The sequence below is a fragment of the Rosa chinensis genome, chromosome 3, assembly GCF_002994745.2.
Source record: "Rosa chinensis cultivar Old Blush chromosome 3, RchiOBHm-V2, whole genome shotgun sequence".
NCBI classification, from domain to species: Eukaryota; Viridiplantae; Streptophyta; class Magnoliopsida; order Rosales; family Rosaceae; genus Rosa; species Rosa chinensis.
Window position 1 is genome coordinate 11,110,536 of NC_037090.1, and position 19,884 is coordinate 11,130,419.

The 19,884-nt window shown below is 37.5% G+C and overlaps 3 protein-coding genes across 3 annotated transcripts; 1 reads left to right on the plus strand and 2 right to left on the minus strand.

The window, feature by feature from the left end:
- The first annotated feature begins 345 nt into the window (after window positions 1-345).
- Window positions 346-3,807, plus strand: LOC112195144. The gene is made up of 4 exons (XM_040516951.1): window positions 346-482; window positions 1,195-2,058; window positions 2,266-2,549; window positions 2,771-3,807. The coding sequence occupies exons 2-4, from the start codon at window positions 1,205-1,207 to the stop codon at window positions 3,805-3,807; spliced, it is 2,175 nt and encodes a 724-aa protein (XP_040372885.1). The 5' UTR covers window positions 346-482; window positions 1,195-1,204.
- A 684-nt stretch (window positions 3,808-4,491) lies between these two features.
- Window positions 4,492-7,062, minus strand: LOC121052265 (neurofilament medium polypeptide-like). The gene is made up of 4 exons (XM_040516952.1): window positions 6,340-7,062; window positions 6,119-6,250; window positions 5,872-6,015; window positions 4,492-5,454 (listed from the first exon to the last, which is right to left on the minus strand). Exons 1-4 carry the CDS (start codon window positions 7,018-7,020, stop codon window positions 4,492-4,494), a joined length of 1,920 nt encoding a protein of 639 aa, XP_040372886.1. The 5' UTR covers window positions 7,021-7,062.
- Window positions 7,063-11,160: 4,098 nt separating this feature from the next.
- Window positions 11,161-19,421, minus strand: LOC112191747 (AT-rich interactive domain-containing protein 2). Its single transcript, XM_024331150.2, has 3 exons — window positions 19,306-19,421; window positions 15,087-15,155; window positions 11,161-12,526 (listed from the first exon to the last, which is right to left on the minus strand). Exon 3 carries the CDS (start codon window positions 12,467-12,469, stop codon window positions 11,303-11,305), a length of 1,167 nt encoding a protein of 388 aa, XP_024186918.1. The 5' UTR covers window positions 12,470-12,526; window positions 15,087-15,155; window positions 19,306-19,421; the 3' UTR covers window positions 11,161-11,302.
- Window positions 19,422-19,884: the final 463 nt, after the last annotated feature.

Consider the following 19,884-nt stretch of genomic DNA (forward strand, 5'->3'; position numbering starts at 1 on the left):
TCTCTTATATAAATTAATTATAGAAAATTACAAAGAAGTGTCACTTTGAGACTTATATGACTCATAAGGCCACCTAAATTGTTTTGTACACATAAGGCCATTTTAGGGCCCAAAACCATCAGCCCTTTTTTATGTTATACCTATTTTACCCTCGTCTATCTATTTTTTAAATTTGTGTTTCAGTTACTCTCGTTCTCTCTTTCTGTACAGAGTTTCATCGTCTTCTCTCTCTAGCAAACCGTGAAGCTCTCTCTCTCTAGCTCGCTCAGTCAGGAAGACGAAGCTCTCTCTCTCTAGATCGCTCAGGAACTCTTTCTCTCTCTAGCAAACCGTGAATCTCTCTCTCTCTAGCTCGCTCAGGAACTCTTTCTCTCTCTCTATAGCTCGCTGAGGAAGACGAAGCTCTCTCTTTCTCTCTCTAGCTCGCAAACGAAGATGAAGCTCTCCGTCTAGTTCGCAACAGTCTCTAATCAATCATTGAGGTTTAATTTCATATCTCTGCACTCTGTTTAGCTTGATTTTTACTTCGATTTTCATCACTGTAATTTCGTTTTTGTTTCGATTCGATCTCAGCCTTCACTCTGTGCAATCTGTTTAGCTTGATTCGTATTTCAAATTTCATCAACGTGATTTCAGTTTTGTTTTGCTAAACCTAAATCATGCGTAGCTTATAGTTGTTGTGATTTCATCACTGTACCATTCATGTGTTTTTGTTGAAAGTTGATTGTACAATGAAACTGTTGTGCAAGTTGATTGTTTATAAATGCAGGTTTTAGCTGATTTGTACAGTCAAAGTTACTAATGTAGTTTGTAAATGCTACTGATACAGTTCATAAAAGCAACTAACAGAATGAAAGAATTCTACATTTGCTGTTTTGTTATATATTCTTTGTTATTTCCTCTTGCCTTTTAATTCATATCAAAACTAGAAGCTGATTGATAGACTGATAGGTTCGCGGTGCAGCGGCACGCTGCTGTCTTCATTTTTCATTATAATTCCAATCTTTGTCATGTCTTTGTTTTTCCTTTTTGATTACATATAGTAGCTATGTATAACTGTTATAGTGTCTTTATCTTACTGTGGTAGTAGCTTTCGTTTCCTCTGCTAGTATTCTTTCAATGTGATTCCAGTAGCTTTTCCGTTTGCTATTGCCAATAGAAGTTAATTATTCTTCCTCTAATGTGTAATTGCAGTAACTTAGCCATGGATGCAGAACCTTATGCGAGGTGCACGTATATGTTTGAGACGATCATGTTCATTCTTGATATGAAGCATACGTTTAATGATATTGTGAGGGAGGTCTCTATCGGTTTTAATCATTTGAATCTTGGTTCATTCAACTTGAGGTACTCTTTCCCTGGATATAAAAGCTGTGTGTTATCAAGTGATATGGATGTAAAACTGATGTTTAGGTGTATGTTTGATTTCAAATTGAATTCTGTTGATATTTTGGTGAGGGATTCTAATGGGAGCACCATTTTGGTGCCTTATTGTGGTGGGAGTAGTAGTTCTACTTCTGCAACAACATCTTTGGATGATGTTTCATGTGCTTCTTCATGTTTGTCAGTGGGTTCAAGCAATATGATTGATGCTAGTGAATACTTGGGGTGTTATAGGCCAGAGGCTCCAAAGAGTTATCTTACTCATGAGTGGCAGGGCTTTATAAGGCATAAGGATCAAAAGTTCGAAGGGGGGGTGATAGAATTTAGAGAAAAGTTGACCAAGTTTGCTATTGAAACTGGTTTTCTTTTTAAGTACACACGGAATACCTCAAGTCGTGTTATTGCAGAGTGTGCTAAGAGATATTCTGATGGTTGTCAATGGTCTATTCGCGCTTTGAAGAACAAGGTGAATGGCTTTTTCTACATAAAGAAGTTGGATAATGTTCACACATGCAAAGGAGTTCTTAGGCAGCAAAAGAGTAAGCTTTTGGGGTCTCATGTTGTGAAATCGGAGATTGCTAATGAGTTGAAGTCCAATCCTCAACTCAAGCCTAAAGAGATTGTGTCTCGTTTCAAGCATTCTTTTGGTTTAGATGTGTCTTATAGGACTGCTTGGTACACTGGCGGACCCAGCTTTTGTTTTCTATGGGGGCGGACCCAACTATATATATATATATATAATTGTTAAAGGTTAAAGTGGGGGCATATATATTAAAGAGAAGACAAAATATGCATATATATAACAATTAAATACATTGTGTACAAAATATGAGTGGGTGCGTGAGCCCCCACTTGCCCCCCCCTCGGTCCGCCAGTGGCTTGGTATGGGAAGGAGTTGGCTAGAAAAGCTGTCCATGGTCATGATGGTGACTCATATTCTCAGCTGCTTTGGTATCGTGATGCTATTTTATCTAGTAATCCGGGCTCTTATTGCATATTGGAAACTGATCCTTTAAGTAATCGTTTTGAACGTTTCTTCATTTGTTTTTCTGGTTGCATTGAGGGCTTTAAGTCATGCATTCCGCTTCTGTTTGTGGATGCTGCTCATTTGAAGAGCAAGTATAAGGGATACATGCTCTGTGCTACTGGAAAGAATGGAAACCAATGTATGTTTTATTTTGTGCTCTCTGCTCTGTGCTCAGTATCTTGGACGGTAGCTTTATATACCTGTGATAGTATCCATCTATGCCTGTCATAGTATCTTTCTGTACCTATATCAGTAGCTTTTAAAGGGTCAGTAGCTTTTGTTTCAGTTTCCATTTTCAAATACTGATTATTTGTTTTATCTTTTTTTTTTTTTCAGAGTTCTTCCCCTTTGCATTTGCAGTTGTAGATTCTGAAAATCATGCGAATTGGGATTGGTTTTTTGATCATCTATATAACATCTTGTCTCCGCAAGGTAGAAATGTGACTTTTGTTACTGATCGACACAGCGGACTGTTGAATGCTGTTGTCAGGGTATTTCCAGATTCTCCTCATTCATACTGCTACTATCACCTTAAGGAGAATGTTAGAGGTTTGTACCGAAAGCAATCTGGAAATTATTTTGTTGACAAGATTGTGGAGGAATTTATGAAGGTTGCTTATTCACCTACCTTAGCAAGCTATAACTTCAACTTGCACAACTTGAAGAAAGAAGGTGGTCCGCCTATTGAAGAGTTTCTGCGATCTTTGCCGTTGGAAAAGTGGTGCAATGCATTTTTCAAAGGAAACAGGTATGGTGAAATGGCAAATAGTATTGCCGAGTCATTTAACAATTGGACTAGAGATTTGCGTGAGCTTCCTATATTTGAGATGTTTGAAGGCTTAAGGGTTAAGGTTATGGAGAATATGTCTGAGAGGAAGGTTGCATCCAAGAGGTGGACCACTATTTTGTGTCCTCCAATGGAGGCTTTGTTGAAGAAATCAATGGATATTGGGCGGCATTGGGCTGTTAGTATGTCTAGTGAGACTGTTTTTGAAGTTCATTCAGATAAATCAGTGGCGGTTGATCTTGGGAACAGCACTTGCTCTTGCCGTCAATGGCAAATTAATTCATTCCCATGTTCACATGCTCTTGCTGCAATCCAAAAGGTTGGAGTGGAACCTGTGTATAGTTACATTGAGCCGTTCTACACCTGTCAAAGCTACAGGGATTCCTACGCACATGGTATTCATCCTATACCAAATATGGAGAAGTTTTATGAAGATGCAGCTAGTTCAACTTCTGTTGTTAAGCCTCCATTGGTTAGGAGGCCATCCGGCCGGCCAAAATCTGTTCGAATGAAGTCTGCAGCAGAAGGAGGCACAAGGAGGCGTATCAAATGTGGCCGGTGTGGTGAGTTGGGGCGCCACAACAAGCTAACGTGTACTGCACCAATTTGAAAGCTGGCAGTAGTACTTGAACAGATGGAGTATCGTTTTACAACATTAACAGTAGTTTTTTATAACAATCTGAGTATCTTTTTATACCATTCGGTGTAGCTGTTACTATACTGTCATTCTTTTACAGAGCACAGCTTTTACTTGTGTTGGCAACTGTAAATGAACATAGTATCTTTATTCAACATTAACAGTATCTTTTGATCACCTTTGCAGTATCTGTTCATATGATTGGGAGTGGCTTTTGAGATTGATGTTTAACTTATGAGTGTCAATCCATGGAAACTTACAAAACTTTGTCATTACATTTGTACAATTTTGACATGAAACTTCAAACAAACCTGGAAATGGACATGGAAACTTTGTCATTACATTTGTACAATTTTGACATGAAACTTCAAACAAACCTGGAAATGGACATTAAAGAAGAAAACTAATGCTGAACGTAGCAAAATAGACATCAATTTCCATCCAATATTAAAGCTGAAAATTAAACATAAGGCTACTGTTAACAGTTCGTAAAGCCACTGTCAGTACTTCAAAATACTACTGTCAGCCCGACATCATTTTCCATCAAATACCAAGGCTGGAAATTAAACAACATAAAGGTACTGTGCACACATGAAAAATCTACATTCATAGCCTCAAAAACCTACTGTCAGCACTACATAAAGCTACTATTTCCGATTATCCTCTAATGCCTCTTGCCACTCCTTGTTCTTTTAGTGGTATACATGAACTCCTTGTCTTCAGTAGCCTTCCTTTTTTGTTCTTGATTCGATCCACCATTGAATTTCTCTTTACAGCTTGCTTCTTCCCTTTCTTCATCTTTTTAATGGGTTCTTTTTCAGGTTCTTCTTCATCAGCAGCTTCTTCTTCAGCAGCAGCTTTTTTCACCCTTTCCCTTCTCCTTGATTGTTTCTTTGCTTCCTGTTTCTGAGAAGACCTGCCTTCTTTATCTTTTCTTATTGATGTGTGCTTCGTTCTGGTTGTTCTCACTTCAGGTTCTTCATCATCGTCTCCACCATCTTCACCATTAACTCCTTCTCCACCCTCTTCCTCACCATCTTCACCATCAGCCCCTTCTTCACCTTCCTCACCATCTTCACCATCAGCTCCTTCTCCACCCTCTTCCTCACCATCTTCACCATCAGCTCCTTCTCCACCCTCTTCCTCACCATCCTCACCATCACTGTTACTGTTTTCTATATCATCTTTCCGTAAATCCTCTTGAGAATCCAACATATCTTTCTCCAGTAGCTTTCTTTCCATTTCCAGTAATTCATTTTCCAGATTGTGTATAATTTCTCTCTGCTGCTCAATGACGTCCTCCAAGTTCTTTTTTTCCTTCTCAATGGTTGTAAAAACTTTCCACTTCTTCAACAATTTGTTCTGCAAGATATGTATCTTCCTTGTTGCTATATTGTCTTCCTCAAAGGCTTTGTCCAACATCTCCCAATATCTATCATTCTGCCTTGCTAGCTTTTCATTCTCTTCCGTCAACTTCTTCAACAAGTCTTGAGTTTTCTGGTTTTCTTCTTGTGAGAGACTCATCTGAGTTGTTGCTTCTTCCAACGAGCCTATTAAGTCCTTCATTCGCTTCTGACTTTCTGCTTCTTCTTTTCGCCGTTCTTGGTTGGTTTTCTGGTGCTGTATCAAAAAATAAAAATAAAAAATCACATTAAAAAGCTACTGAGGTGGTTATAAAAACCTACTAACATAGCTATACAAAGATACAAACCTGCTCAGAATTGATTAAACGAAACTGAAAGTTTGTTAGCTACTGAGTTGAATACAAAAAGCTACTCAAATGATTAAAGAAATCTACTAACATAATCATACGAATCTACTAACTCGTCCATGAAACTGAAAGATTCTGAAATTTTTAAAAATCTACTGATGAGCTTAAAAGAAGCTACTCAAACAGTTACAGAAAACTACTAAAATTTTCAAAGAAAATTACTTGGTTATAGATCACATAGGCAGAGAAGGCTACTAACCTAGGCAGAGAAAGCTAGTAACCTAGGCACAGAAAGCTACTGAAAATCAACACAGAAAGATACTTACCCACTCTCCAAAAGTTGGAGTTACAAAGTCTTCCTCCCTCAGCTCTTCGTTTGATTCTTCTGATGCTACTCCTCTGTTTCTTCCTCTGATGTCATGCATTGCCACTTCCAAGTCTTCCTCTGTCAGCTTTCGGTCAAACATTTCCTATTTTTCATCAAACAAAGTACACATAATGTTAAAGACTAGAACAATATATTTCTAAACTGATTTCTTATTGCAAATTTATTCTTTGTTTTTCTTTCTTTACCTCTATCTGCTCATTGGTTAGTTTCTCCATTTCTTTGTGCAGCTCAATGAGTGACCATCTTATGAAATTTGGCGACCCTAATTCATTTCTCTTGATTGCTCCTCCCATCTTTGTCTTCTCAGCTAACCAATACTGTTACACAACATTGAGAAAAACATTAATTTTGAGGGCTAAATCTACTGATATGTTAATGAAACTAACAGTACGTAGTGGTTACTTACCATGATTAGCGGCAAACAACCTGACAAATTGACATCTTTGTCTTCCTGCTTCTTACTTAGACCATTGTGCAGATGGTCTAATACCAAGGTTGCCCATGAATATCGTCGCCAAGAATTCCATTCGGTTCCAATTTCTACCAACTTCCATGACAATGTAGAACCTGAGGTGCAGAACAAGAAGGATACGAACAGATTCATGACGATTAGCGATGCCACTTCACTTGGGACTTGATTCTTTGGGTCTTTCAAAGATTCGGCAAGTGCACTATCGATCATCGCTTTTGTCACTTTCTTTGCACCTCCAAAATACTTGTCGATCATCCGATTCTTTGTTGGCTTTTGGTGGTGCTTGTTTAGCTCGAATGTGACTCCTTCCAATCGCATTCCAAGGCAGATAGCTACATCTTCACGAGTTATTTTGTGTATCCTTTCCCCAAGCAGAAACCCTTTCTGACTGACGTCGTATGTCTTGACCATTCTATGAATGTCCTCATCTACTTTTCTGCATTCATTGTCTTTTAAAAGTCCGTGATAGAAGACAAATATGATCTCCCAGAATGGTGTCCTATTCAACCTCAACATTACATCTGGACTGATCATCCCTTTGTAGGTTTTCATCTTCTCATTGAATGACTGTAGACTTGCTCTATACTGTGGTGTTCGGTCTCTATGTTCAGCCATTTTTCCTTCTGCAAGTAGATACAAATAAAGCTACTGAGGCTACAAAAGATTCTCTTTCAGTCTACATTCAATCTACATACAAACAAAGATACGAAATCTCAACAAAAGAAAATAGTTACTGACAAAGCTACTGACATTATCTTGAAAAGATACTAACATAGGCATACAAAACTACTATTACTGTGATGAAAGCCACAATCTCAACAAAGCTACTGACATTATCTTGAAAAGATACTAACATAGGCATACAAAACTACTATTACTGTGATGAAAGCCACAATCTCAACAAAGCTACTGACATTATCTTGAAAAGATACTAACATAGGCATACAAAACTACTATTACTGTGATGAAAGCCACAATCTCAACAAAGCTACTGACATTATCTTGAAAAGATACTAACATCGGCATACAAAACTACTATTACTGTTATAGCTATCTACTGACTTGAAACCAATCGAAATAGAAACAAGAATCAATGCAGCAACATCTCGTACACAAGCAACTTATAGGTGCAATGAACCGTATAGCAACCAACAAAGCTACTAAGGCTACAGAGAGAAAAAAGCTAAGAAATGTTACTACCAGAGAGAAAGCAACTGCGACAGAGAGAAAGCACCGACGGAAAAGCTACTGAGAGAGAGGCGCCGCCGACGGAGAGGAAGAGCTACTGAGAGAGAGAGAGCGCGCCGCCGACGGAAAGGCTACTGAGAGAGAGGCGCCGCCAACGGAGAGGAAGAGCTACTGAGAGAGAGAGCGCGCCGCCGACGGAAAGGCTACTGAGAGAGAGAGCGCGCCGCCGACGGAAAGGCTACTGAGAGAGAGCGCCGCTCCGTCGAGATCGAGATCGGGATCGAGAGAGAGAGCGCGCCGCCGACGGAAAGGCTACTGAGAGAGCGCGCCGCCGACGGAAAGGCTACTGAGAGAGAGCGCCGCTCCGTCGAGATCGAGATCGGGATCGAGAGAGAGAGAGAGAGATAGAGAGGGAGAGAGGCGGTTTCTGAGATTGGGATCGGTATCAAATGACCTACTGAAATTGGGTCGTTTAGATAGCAGTGGCAGATCTGTAATTTCTGTTATTTTTAATGTTTAATATTTAACCCCATTTTTAACCTAATGGCCTTATGAGAACAAAAAATACTTAGTGGCCTTAAAGCTAAAAAAACATCCTAATATGCACTTACATGTAATTTTCTCTTAATTAATTATTATTAATCGTGTTTATTGGATTGACACCTGATTTACTTTGAGATATATATTTGCCTTGGCCATAGGATATAGTCCATGCTAAACCTTATGTTACCATCTTAGAGCATTAGTAAACTCTTTATCTTGGCTCTTTAAATATTTTGGAGAACATGTTTAGTTTTTCATCAATTTTAGCAACTGCACCAAACTTTTAAGTGGCTATTTATTTTAATTTTTAGCTATCTTACTCCTAAATATAGATAGCAAAATAAAAATAAAAATAAAAATGAGAGCTATCCTCTCTCTCTCGTCTGGTGACGGCAAACCCTAGCCATAGGGTTTTTGCAGTCGAGTTTCTTGGCCTCCGATGAGTCTTTTTCTCCTCGTGAAGCCTGTTTGCCGCCCTCCTCAAGGTCGTGGTTCCCCACTGTTCAACCTGTGGGCTGTGGTATCTGATTCCTGATTTCAAACCTTAACAGCGGTGCTCATGGGGTGTTTGTTCGGGTTTGTGATTGCTTGAAGGACTCTCACCGGGGGAGGCTATGCTCTTATGCGATTTTATGTGCGACAATTCGCATCTGGGATCCTGGTTCTGCCTCTTCTCTTTTGCGGGGCAGAAAGAGTTGCTGCGATGGTGCCCGGGCAGGTTTGGTGGATGCAATTGGCAACGGGGGTTTTTGGTTCCAATCTGGGAAGCAATCCAACGTTGGCCGGAGGCTGGGTCTGATTCGAAATTCTAGAGCGTGGTGGGTGGCTTTTGAGTGGCAGGCCACTCGTCCTCCTGGTAGTGGTTGATCCTCGATCTCCGACATGCTGGCTGTATGGGCGGGGCTGCGTCGGAATAAGGCTGGAAGTTTGGGTGCGGAGGGTCTGGCTGCTTTTTTCTTCTCCCGGCGCGATATAACTGATGGTGGTGATGTGCAGCTTGATTGGGTGCCCAGAGCAATTTATGCTGGGCCTAGGCCTCTTTTGCTTGGGCTTGGGCATTGCTTTTGGTCGGCCTCTTGTTGGCTAAGGTTCTCAGACCCAATCAATTTTGGGTTAGCATTTGGGATCCCGGAGGACCCCCCTCTACGCACGGTGGTCCTGGGTTGTGTCAATTAAGTTGGGATTTTTTATTTTTCTTTTCTTGCCCTAACATTGTCTAGGTTATGGTTCTGGGTCCTATTACCATAGTGATTTCATTTGGTTGCTTTAGAGTAGCCTACATGGCTTGATATTGAAGTGGCCCTCTTGGGGGTAGGTCATGTTGTGTAATCACTTATATTCTAATATATGAAAGGTTTGACGTCCTATTTAAAAAATATATATAGATAGTGAGATGATGCTCTCTATTATTTTTATTAATTCAAAATATTCATTCCTTTTTACACGAGTTTATGAGACTCGATGTGGCATGAAATTTGAACAAACATAGTTTGGCGCTAGCTTGAACTGTGACCCTTTATGTATTAGAAAGCCTTCCTATATAACACAAAGTTTTCAAAGAAAAATCACATTTTCAAATTCTTAGAGATTTTTTTCCTATGAATGCCGGGAAGAATGTCCAAAACTAATAGAAACCAATCTCATAATTCTTTAAGACCCAAAATCATATTAGATGGATCATTTATTGGACTTACTTTTCGATCACATTTCAGCAAAATCTACCATTCGGTTCCAATTTACTAAAAATTTGTAGAAATGATATATATGAAGGCTCAAAACTAAGCAGTAGATTTGTTGAGATGTGATTGAAAAGTGAGTTCGATCAAAGAATCTCTTACTAGAATGAGTATGTATCTAATATAAAGCTTGAGTACAACTATTCAAAAAGGAAAATAGTTTTTAGAGTGAGAAAGTCTCCCTTCTCTCTAAGAAACCCACCAGACTAAGTTTTCTCCTTCTCCCCCTTCTCTTGCCAGATCTAGATCCTTCTTATCTGGATCTTCGGCTTTAGAGTTGGGGGAGTCTCTAATTTTCCCTGTTTTTCCCCTACCCTTCGTGGTAGCTCTCTGCCCCAGTGGTGGCAGTTTTGCTTATCATCAGCTTTCAGTTTCCTTCGTTTCCCCAATTCCCCCATAACCCAAATCTTATTCATCTTTAGAGCCCAGATTACCCATCCCATCTATCCCCTTTTCCTTCTTCATTCTCTTCGATTCTTATCCCTCTCATGTCCCCCACTCTTCTTCCTCTTCGTCTGCTTTTCAAATCCTATATTCTTCACATTTCAGGTGCACATGCTTCAAACCCATCAGTGTTTTAAACGAATGTTCGCCGATTCGATTCTCTGAATACGGCGTTGTAATAGATGTCTTACATAGGCACGTCGGCGAATCCGCTGCTGCTTTTCTCTATTCCTCTTTCTTTTTTTCTATTTCTTTTGGTTACCCTCATGCCTAGCAATTGCTTGCCTGGCGATTTGCGGATGAGTTTTGTTGATGTTTTGTATGGTTTTGGGATTTGGATTGTAGAGTTTTGTTGGGATCTGGTTTGATATTCATGTGCTGGAAAGATTTGGCTGGCTTCTAATTCCAAGTCCTTGGCTGCAACTCCTGTGGCATTTCTGAGTCACGCAGTGGATCGCTTGTCGGCGACGACGACAAGATCGCTCTCCCCTTCTACTGGGTTTGCTAGTGGGCTGATTGTCATTGGGCTTGTTTGTTGTTGGGTTTTGTTATTTACTTCTTGCTTATGTGCCTTTGGCCCATGTTTGGGTCTTTGTTTGTAAGTTTGTGTTTGTGATTCAATAAAACTCTATTAACCGCCAAAAAAAAAATCTAATATAAAGCAAAGCCAAAAATATATCTATCAAACTAGGCTACTTAGACCACGTTTTCACGAACCCTATAATATATCTTTAACAATTTTGTATTTTGGCTCATATTAGAAGCATATGAATAAAACTTAAAAAAAAAAAAAAAAGCAAGAAAAAAGTAAAACCGGCCAATTGTTTTCATTTTGGCCTTTGAAACGTAAATCGATGAAATGACTAGGATTGCGAATAAAACTGCACATTTTGTAACCATATCGACCAAAGATCGCCCTATAAAACACTATGGCTACAACTGAAATTCAAGTAAAATGCATGAACCAAATCTGCTATTTCCTTTGCCTAGTCATCATCACTATCAATTTCATCAACAGAAGACCTAGTCTGGAGGCTCAGGCGTCTAGTTATGAACACGTTATTGTAATAACTCACAATGCTTTTCCTGCATTTATTAGGAAAACGCTTAAAGGCAAGCTTCCAAAAGCTTGCTTCATTTGATAGTGGATTCTTTCTCACTAGAGATTCGAAGGTACTTTGTTCTTTCAAAGTCCATGACTTCGAGGCAAATTCTCCCATTTCATCAAACATCCAAGTCCGGAATGCAGGACCAATTTCAGCTTGCAAACGGAGTCTCGCTTCATCGATGTGGTGTTTGACACAACCAGCAGATCCAGGAGAGACACAAGAACAAGAGTCAGGTCTCCCCTTCCCAATCGATTTTGTATCAGCTCCTGCATTTTTTAACCGTTTGATGGGATACATTCGAGTGCCCAACCACTTCTTTGAAGCATTACCAACGTAACGATTTTTCCTATTGACAGGACCTCTCCACTCAGGAACTTCAGCCTGAAAACCAGGCCCAATTGGAACAGACTTTTGAAAGTACTGACCATCTGAGAAGAGCAATCTCAATATTTCTGCAGCCTTTGAATTTCTATTGCTCGACCTCAGTGAAGCTGAAGAGTGAGCTGAAGGAGTAGATCTTGGAAGATCATCATCACTGGAAATCAATAACCTCAAAGCTCTTTCGAGTTCTGAATCACACTCATCTAAACTTGAAGAATCCAAACTATCGACTGAATCATTAACATTCTTAGAGGTTGCATTACAAAGGTTGGAGTATTCTGGAGTCAACTTGTTTGAACCATGGGCTGACTCATCTTTATCAATTAAGGCAGAGGTAGAAAACTCCTTGCAGGAGTTACCATATTGTTCCATATCATCTACAATGGTCCAACCATGGCCTGATCCATCGGTATCCATTAAGGAGGCAGGATAAATTTTGCAGGATGGACCATATTTTCTCATATCATCCAGAATGGTCAAATCATAAGCTGGCTTCAGTTTATATTCATCCTCAATTGTCAACAAACTTCCAGAACTGTTTGAGTTACAGACAGGCTGTGGTTTGAAGATTTGATTGTTTTCATGTGTGCTGGTTAAGCATGTGACAGAATGGCCAGTACGAATTCTCTTGACTCGATGATCATCAGATGTCCTAGTTGCCATTCCAGAAGCGCCAAGGTAGTTTCTACCTTTAAGGAACTGGTCAAGTTTTCGCTTACTCTGTAGGTAAAAAGGAAAAAGGAAAAGGATGGTGCTTTCAGAACATTAGCGGTAAATAATGAAGTCCATGTTAAGAACTAACTTCTCTCTCTCCTATTCAAATAACTCAAAATATTCTTTAGATGCTGATAAAGAAACACACTAGACAACTGATAAAATTAAGCAGAGCTAACAATGGCAAGCACGAAAAATTATTATATATAGGAACTTAGGTGAAGATATGATTCATAGATTATGGTATGAATTACTATTTTATACAACGAGCTATACTTCTGCCACTAGATAGGAACTTAGGTAAAGATATAACGTAAACTTGAGATGCAAGGATTTGAACTCGGTGGTCTGGACACTAATACGATTTCAAGAGCTAGGCTGTTTGTAAGTATTCAACTACTGTTTATTATACTGAACTGATCAAAAATCGTTAAAGGCAAGTTGTTAGGATGAGGTTAACTGTTGTTTCTTGACATATTAATACAATTTAGTCAAATAAAGCAACTGCATATTTTATCACTGATCAAACAATGTTGATGAGACGATTGAAAGTCACACACACACCCGAGGACAGTTTTTATTACCATGAAGCAGAAGTTTCCTTACTTCAAGACTCTGCTTCCGTAATTGTCGAGCTGAACCTGGGGATGCTATTGGACCACTAGAGTCCATTGCAAGTCCTTTCAACCACACCAAAATATCAGAATCAGTATAGATATCCAAAGGCGAATTCCTTTCTTGCAGCTGATCTCCAACAGACAAAGAAGCTTTCTAATCACCCCCACGGCTATGACTTGCCGATAGTGCCGTTTTAGATGCTATGCTTCAAACATCTACCTTATGCTCGGTGTAGCAAAGTATAGTAAACAAGTACACATAGTAATTTCAAAACCAACAGAGATTGACAAATCACAGTGGACATTCTTACCTAGAATCTATAGCATTTAAAAAGAAGACCTCTTAATCCTCTATAATGAATTTAAATCACTCATTGAAAGGTACAACTGGGTTGAGATGCTAGAAAGAACCCTTGAAAAGTCGAGCGTTTTGGGCATGGTCTAACCTACAAATATGAACATAAGTTCCATGCAAATCGTACTTAGACCTTGGGGGAATGACTACACTCATTCATCTAATAGGAAAGAGTTCTGTTCAGAATCACAAAAGACAAACTTGCTCAGGCTACTCCTTGTCTACATTTTCTTTGCTTGAATCAATCCAATTGAGATCAGATGACTCCACGAACCTCAATATGTTGTTCACTCGGATGTCACACCTGCTGCAAATGGCCATAGTTTGAATCAACCATATCCAAGATGTGCCAAATGACCGATTGGACGAGGATGGTTTCTCAAAGAACTTGAAATTGCTATTCGATCATGACATTTTATCCAATTAGGCCACTATATTCGTAACTCCTAAACAGAAATCTATCCTTTTAGGCTGAGAGACTCCTTTAGACGAGACAAGGACTAAGACTCAAGTTCCTAAATCTAATGAAACTACAGGTCTAGAACTAAGATCCTCTCCTATAAATAAGTAGACTAAAAAAGGGAATCACAATGTCACAAACTTAGCCCTCCAGCTTTCACTTTTATGTTCTAACTTACCAGTTTGAGACTATCTGCCCAAGCACCATGGTCATGCTGAAGTCTCCTACAATGCCCAATCTCACCAGCCACTTTCAAGATTCAACAGTAGAGAGCAACTTCTATTTTGACGGAAAAATACAACATTGTTCATTTTAAGCAGGAGATCCTATTAGCTTCCCAAACAGTCACTTTCAACTCCAAATGTCTTCTTCAATTCTTTAGGATTCATAATTCCATTGGGGGATTTTGGAAAATAATAAATCCAACACTCATTCCAGTATTTGGCTGGGGAATGGAGATGCCACTGTCACCCCACCAAAAGAATTTGGCTTTCTGGAAGCATAAGGTCATCTTCATAATTTTGAAAAACTTGAACCCAAATAATGGTTCTAGGCTTTTAGCCTTGCGGATATCCTACCTCTTCTATTGGGCTTGGTGGATTACAATACCTCCATTTTGGAGTTTTGATTGTAAAACAAACTAAAATTAATATGCACGCAGGACGCAGCAGCTAAAACTTAAAAAACAATGCCTCACCTTAAATCCTATAAAGTTTTAAGTTCAGCATATTCTTTACTCTTTAGCGTACGGTCTGAATCCTTGACTATCCAGGAAAACTTGTGCAGACACAATTTTTAATGGGAACAAGGAACAAACATAAATTCCAAGAAGGAAAGCAACATCCAAATCCTCAAGGGGTTATTTTGACTCATTTCTATAATAGCATCGGCATCTTCATTAATTTAGAATTAATTACACAGAACGATCTTACACCAAATTACACTACTAGTTATGGTTCTATTCTCTACTAATGAGTAGTATTGGGTTAAGATAAAACAAAAGCTTACTCATACAACGGGAGGGCTAAATCTACTGGGATCAGTTTTAGACCGCCATTGAAGAAACCATGTGGAAGCTAAGGGAATTGAGTGTGGGGTTTGTGAGTGCATACAAAAGTAAAACAGTAAATGTACCTTTGTGGCAGCCAAGTAAGACGGTTCGGATTCTGTAACTTTGTAGATTCTGGTTTAACTCTCTAGACCCTGGAGAAACATAAAATTGGAAAGAAAAGACCATGAGGATAGAAAGAAACCAGTGTTTATTAGAGACAAAAAGTCACACTCACATATACGAAAATGGAAGGTTATGTCATTACATGCCCCTCGAGAAAAGATTTAATAATAATCCAATGCTAAAAACAATACACAATGAATAAAATTATTAAAATATAGAGTTTCACGGAGATAATGAATGTCCAAAACACTAAAATTTCAATGAAAAAAATAAAGGAAGCATTTGTCTACTATATATCAATGTAGGAAATATATTAAGTAGACTAGTTTGATTAAGAGGTAGACTGACTTTATATATTGGTAGACTAATATAGAATTATTCTACTTTTGTATTGAAATAGTTTATCTCTGTATTTAACAAAGTCTACTTGATATATCAGTTGGTGTACCATAGAACTTTGAATTGAGGAAGGTTGGTCTTAGGTATATCAATATATCGGTACATTAAGTAGACTAATCATATATCAATGAAAGTTATAAAAAGAATGGAGAATATCACAAATGATCACTCAACTTTTACATATTTGACACTTTGGTCACTAACTTTTTAAATATATCACTTTGGTCACTCAACTTTGACTCTGTTATTCACTTGAGTCACTCCGTTAATTTTTTTTCACTAAAAAGAAGCTTTATTTGGCACAATATAAATGATATTTTCGTCCAACCAATCGTGAAATTTGATAAATATGAATTTGAATGATTCGAAGAAGTGATTAAAATAAGATAAAATGTCCTTTCAGTGACTATAGTGATTGACAAAGTAATAATTGAGTGACTAAATTGATATATTTAAAAATTGAGTGACTAAAGTATCGAATGAGTTATAGTTGAGTGACTATTTATGAAATTTTCCCTAAAAAGAAATTTGGATAAAAATTTGTAGAATCAATAACAGTGTACTAAAACAAAATATTAGACATATCTTACATTTAAGGGCTAAATACTGGTTACCACCCTGTGGTTTAGGTCTAAAATCAATTCAGTCCTTGGATTTCTAATTTCATCAAAAATACCTCTGCACTTTAAATTTTGATCTAATAGGTCCAATTCATTAATATTCTGTTATGAGTTCAAGTTATAGTTGGATCATTTGTTGAAAAACTATTGATTTGATAGATTTCTAAAAGTGGGACTCACTCCTAAATTGACTATGCAGGCCACCTCAACACCACATCATAAAAAATAGGCCATATATATCAGCCACGTCAGTCAGTTAAATGACTCAATTTTGGAAGACTAACAAATTGGACATATTAGATTAAAATTGAAGGTGCAGGGATGTTCTTGATGAAATTAGAAATTCAGGCACTGAATTGATTTTGAACCTAAACTACAGGGTAGTAATCAGTATTTAACCCTACATTTAATATTGATACTTGTAAAAAAAAAAAATTCAAAAGAAAAACAGAAGTCGAGGACATTATTAATCTTCTTGTCAAAAGATAAATTTGACTATTCGAGTGACAAATCTCTTAGCACTAGAAGCCCCACTTGACACTAGTTCAGCTTGATCTCACTTATTCCTAAGTACATAAGCCTATGACAAAGGAAAGGCCTCGGTGCTTCCTAAATAAGGATTATGACACTAATCTATCTAAGCACAAAATTATGCACAAACATACTAAAAAAATATACAAGAACACAAAATCAACAAGAAAAACATATGCAACGAAAAAGAAATTGAAAAACCTAAGACACTCATCAATCCCCAATACAAAAAGAAATCATGATCTAAAAAGAAATCATGATCTAAATAGGACTGCTATAATGAGATATAAGCCAAAGATGCCTATGCCTTGCTTGCGCCTTAATTGGTATGGTTGGGCGCTTATTACAGAGTTACAGGCACAATCCATGCACCCACAGGTAAAATGTAAAGGGTACTTAATCACAATTCTTGGGTGGACGACATCACGAGACTACAACAATGATCGATGAAAGTACAACTGTGTTCTTTGGGTGGCCAACTTAGGACATTTGCATGTAATTGGTGCTAGAATTAAATAACAAAATAACAGTAAACGTTTTGGTATGTGATTTAGAGCTAAAATCATTTTACCACCCTTAACTTTACATTTGAAATCGGTTGTGCCCCAAACTTCTAATTTGATCAATTATGCCCAATCCTTCACTAATCTATCAATTTATTCATATATTGTTGTCAACTTAAACTAGTTTTTAGTCTTTAATCATGCAAGAAACACACTAATTTATCAAGGCTAAAAATTGACCCTAAATGGGCATGCATTGTCACTAAGTTATGAAGAAATTAAGAAATTAGTTGACTAATGATTCTGATTGATCATATTAGAGAGTATAAAGGCATATATGATTAAATTAAAAATTCGAGGACACAGACGATTTTAGGTATAAAGTTCAAGGAGGTAAAATGAACTTAACTTATATACAAGTAGTAAAAACTATGGACAATAGTACCATTGACATCAAACCGGACCTGTCTAGTAGACTTCCAGACGGGATAAATCATGTAAACTCTTAACTACGTACACCAAATTTACATGGATATAGTAATAGGAGATAACAATATAAGAACTACTAAATCGAAGATTTGTTGCCAAACAAAACAGACCTTGCACAAACATACAAATCGTCAACACGCAACGAGGCAGAGCAAGTGCATGAATTGACATTTGTGAGTGAGTGTTATGATAGCCACAAAGCTCCCCGGTGAGTGTTATGAACAATGTGTGAGTGAGTAGAATAGTAGATGTGTATGAATTGGCGTTTAGGTTGTGGGAAGCCCACATTAAGATTGATGTCTAGAGGTGTCAATCGATTATTAAGTATCTCTAGTCGTAAAGTAGTCCCCGTGAAACTTTCGGAAAGAGGGGTAGTCTTGTGTGTATGCATAGCATTTCTGGTCGAACTCGAATAATGCTCCCAATATTTCATCAAATTATTGAAAAAGTTAGCTAAAAGTTAAAAAGTAATGCCAGGTGAAGTACTCTTTTGGATTCCATTGCAACACACCTTATGTAATAATTATGTAGCACGAAGCCTAACCTATTAGAAAACTTCATTAAGTGATACAACATAACAACATTAGCTGCCACATGAGATGGGATACAAATGGTACCAAAAAAGTGTTTCACCTACGAGTCAAGTCCCTTCAAGCCACTTTCACTCTGTTATTAAATTTAGAAGCTGAGCTACTTTCTGTTTGTCCTCAGATCTAGGAGCTTCTAGAGATCTACCTATTTTAAGAGTGTAATAGGGAGCATAATCAAAGCGTTTTTCTTTAGCTTCTCCTTAAATTTTGTCTAAACCCATTGGAGATGCTGTTAGAAGTATGAAGAATCACTTAGGAGGCTGTTGGATGAAAAGCTAAAGATGCTCTAACAAAACTAAAATACATATCCTAATAGAATTGCTCTTACCTAGCTAATTGACTCTCTAATTTTGAATTTATATTACTTTTCAGATTAAACACAAACAACTAAAATCGAATGTTTTCAGTTTAGCAAAAATAATAGATAATCTCTTGCTCACTACAGTTGGGTCCTATGGCTCAAACTAAAATAATATAGAGATTCATTTAGACCTACTAATCTTTTTAAACAAGCTCTCTGAAATAGCTAATGAGCCAAAATAGATAACTTATTCATTTCGTCTGAGAAGAAAAAAAAAAAGCCTAAGAAAATAATAATAATAATAATAATAATAATAATAAAAACTGTCCATCTCCATTAAAAAAAGAAGGAAACCGCAAATAAATATGATGTATGATTGCAGGCGAAGAACTTGAACGGATATGTTCACCAGAATAATATGATATAGTGGATTTCATAAACAATCCCTCATGAAGAATATTAAAAAAACAAATTTAAAAAAAAAATCCTTCATGATATAGTGGAAGAGCCTCAATATTAACTATGTAAAATTAAGATGAAAACACTGCTGGGATTAAAACTATGATTTTGATCTAACATAATAAGGCAGATTCTCTTTTTGGTTTAAGGCTGGATCTGAAAGGATGATTCGCATAAGAGGCTTTGCAGATTTGGTTAAATAGGACAGATCTATAGAAAAGAAATTAAGGGGGTAGGAATTGGAGGAAGTATTGCTGAAAAAGTATAAAAGAAAGTTCAATGCATACCTCTTGTAACTGTTGAATGATGATCCCAATTTCTTCTCTCTCAATCTCTTTTCTCTTTGTCCTCTCTAACCTCAAGTTGCTCTCAATTAGAAAAGTTTTGGCTAACTAACCTTTATATAGGAGACTTGGAGCAAAACCCTAATCCTATTAGGGGAAAGGGTAATTATACCATGGTTTTCGACTACCCCGTGACATGGACGTGTGATGGTTTGAGCCAATAATATTACTTGAAGTTGGTAGGAACCATTTTAGGAAGTGGAAAAAATAAAAGTAAATTAAGAGAATCAATCAACAACATGTATATATATCATATTACCAATGAAATATGTCATAAGAATAAATTATACTAAAAACATTTAAAACTTAATGATTTTTGAATTTATGTCAATATCTCATTGATTAGAAATAAATAAATCTTATCGTGTGTTTGTAAAAAATAGATTATATAACTTTTTTGTTTGTTTAAAAGGGCTGATGCGGCTGCCCTTAAGCCTTGATTAATGAAACTGTTGAATACAAGAGGGGACATTAAGCCGTTATTACAATAAGCATCTAGAGAACGTCTTAAAATACTACCGA